General features: G+C 36.6%; 1 protein-coding gene across 9 annotated transcripts in view; it reads left to right on the plus strand.

Annotated features, from left to right (window-relative positions):
- The window catches only part of LOC133621072 (CUGBP Elav-like family member 3), a 129,983-nt gene that overhangs the window by 115,620 nt on the left and 11,863 nt on the right, over nucleotides 1-2,500 (plus strand). For all 9 annotated transcript variants that reach the window (XM_061982892.2, XM_061982895.2, XM_061982897.2 and 6 more), the window contains one exon: nucleotides 327-490. In XM_061982892.2, coding sequence (XP_061838876.1) covers nucleotides 327-454 — 128 coding nt within the window. In that variant the 3' untranslated portion in view covers nucleotides 455-490. The remainder of the gene's footprint in view (nucleotides 1-326; nucleotides 491-2,500) is intronic.

A 2,500-nucleotide genomic window follows, 5' to 3' on the forward strand; every position in this document is an offset into this window, starting at 1 on the left:
TTATCAACCCAGCCCTGATCAAAACAATTAATATTGTCTTCTAGGGGTGCACACATTTTTTTTATTTACATTTAAATCGTGATTGTTATTTGAAAAAAATCATAATAATAATTTTTACTTTTTGTTGTTTTAGAATACATGTCCATGCTACCAAAATTAGCTTCATTATAATTAATATACCAAATAATGCATTGGGAGAATCAATTTTAAAGGAGAATCGTGTTGAATCGATTCTGTATCGAATCTTTATCCTAGGAATCAGAATCGGATCGAATTGTTAGGTGCCCAAAAATTCACATTCCCATTGTCTCCATTTTTTTCATCAGGATTTGTCAGTTTTGACAACCCAGCCAGCGCTCAGGCTGCCATCCAGGCAATGAATGGCTTCCAGATCGGCATGAAGAGGCTGAAAGTGCAGCTGAAACGGCCAAAGGACGCCAACCGCCCGTACTGAGTGACAGCAGACGCGAGGGAGAACAGATGGATAAAGGTGAGGCCATCATAAAGACCGCACAAAGACGCAACAGGAGAGATAACGCTAAGTAATTATACGACATAGTGTGATATTTGCATAGTGTTACAAATACAGTGGAACCCGCTAGGCCGGTCTCGTTTATGTCGACAACTAAAACGTGACTGTACCAGTAATGTCAAAGTATGTGGTCGACATGAGATGTGACACCCAAAGGGGTCATATAAATGAAATGTCAACATTGTGGCTTTTTTCTGCCTCCACATAAAACCCTCTAGCTCTTTATTATAATGACATGAAAAAAAATCAATAAATGAAGAAGCTCCCCTTGTCAGTGTGACAAAGGATATATTGGAAGTCAACCCGCTCAAGTCACTCACGCTTATGTCAACAACTTGTCTATGTTGACCAACTCTTCAAGACCCAGTCCAGCGGGTTTTTTTTTCATATTACTAAAAAGAGCTCACTTAAGTCAAAGTACATTTGATCGCCAAAGGTGGCTCTATTTCTATGAAAAATGGCTCTGTTGACTTCATCATTATCACTGAACACCGTGAAATAACAGCCACTATATAAATACTGTCTACTTACCATATTTTAGGACTATAAGCCGCACTGGAGTACAAGTCACATCAGTCAAAAAATTATTAATGAAGAAAAAAATCTTAAAGGGTTCATATTATGTTGTTTTTTCTACATTTAAAAGGCGTATTTGTGGTCTACGTAACATGTAATGTTGGTTCTTTAGTCAGACCATCTTCAAGCCGCTTTCTGACCGTCGCTGTTTTGTGGGCGGTCTTATTTACATGCCACCACTTTGACAGCGTCTTCTCCCCGTCATCTTTGTTGTAGTTTTTAGCGCTTCCATAGCGGGCTACTGACAGATATAAGTTACAACTATACGCTACTTTGTATTAGTGTTGTCCCGATACCAATATTTTGGTACCAGTACCAAAATTATTTCCATACTTTTTGGTACTTTTGTAAATAAAGGGGACCACAAAAAATGCATTATTTATTTTAACAAAAAATCTTAGGGTACATTAAACATATGTTTCTTATTGCAAGTTTGTCCTTAAATAAAATAGTGAACATACAAGACAACTTGTCTTTTAGTAGTAAGTAAACAAACAAAGGCTCCTAATTTAGCTGCTGACATATGTAGTAACATATTGTGTCATTTATCATTCTATTATTTTGTCAACATTATTAAGGACAAGTGGTAGAAAATGAATTATTAATCTACATGTTCATTTACTGTTAATATCTGCTTACTTGCTCTTTTAACATGTTCTATCTACACTTCTGTTAAAATGTAATAATCACTTATTCTTCTATTGTTTGATACTTTACATTAGTTTTGGATGATACCACGAATTTGGGTATCAATCCGATACCAAGTAGTTACAGGATTATACATTGGTCATATTCAAAGTCCTCATGTGTCCAGGGACATATTTCCTGAGTGTACGAAAGAAGATGCTGTGATGCCTAAAAATATCGACGTAATCATAGTATTATCGACTAGATACGCTACTGTACTTGGTATCAGTACAGTGGATGTTAGGTGTAAATCCACCAATGGCGTACTTTTGGTACTTTTCAGAGGCGGTATAGTACCGAAAATTATTCATTAGTATCGCGGTACTATACTAATACCGGTATATCGTACAACCTTCTTTTGTATTAGAAATGGCAACAGCGGAGGATGAATGCCCCACAACAATCGAGATCGAAAAAAAGAAGAAGCTCACTGACTACAGTGTCGGACTACAATGGCGGACTTGCGCAAAAAACCTTTGGGTATTTTCGACCATATATGGAGCTATCCGCTGACTTCACAACTGGAAAAAACATCACAAGTATGAAAGAAGGCAAGATTGTTTTATAAATATCTTCACTATGCCTCCTTGGTTTGAATCCACATTTTCGGGACTTATGAAGATCACGAATACACAAAAATAGGTACAGTACCAATTTATAAGAAAAGTTCCCTTAAGTAAGAGTCCACTTTTTCAAAAATGTGCT

Source organism: Nerophis lumbriciformis, linkage group LG21 (assembly GCF_033978685.3).
Source record: "Nerophis lumbriciformis linkage group LG21, RoL_Nlum_v2.1, whole genome shotgun sequence".
NCBI classification, from domain to species: Eukaryota; Metazoa; Chordata; class Actinopteri; order Syngnathiformes; family Syngnathidae; genus Nerophis; species Nerophis lumbriciformis.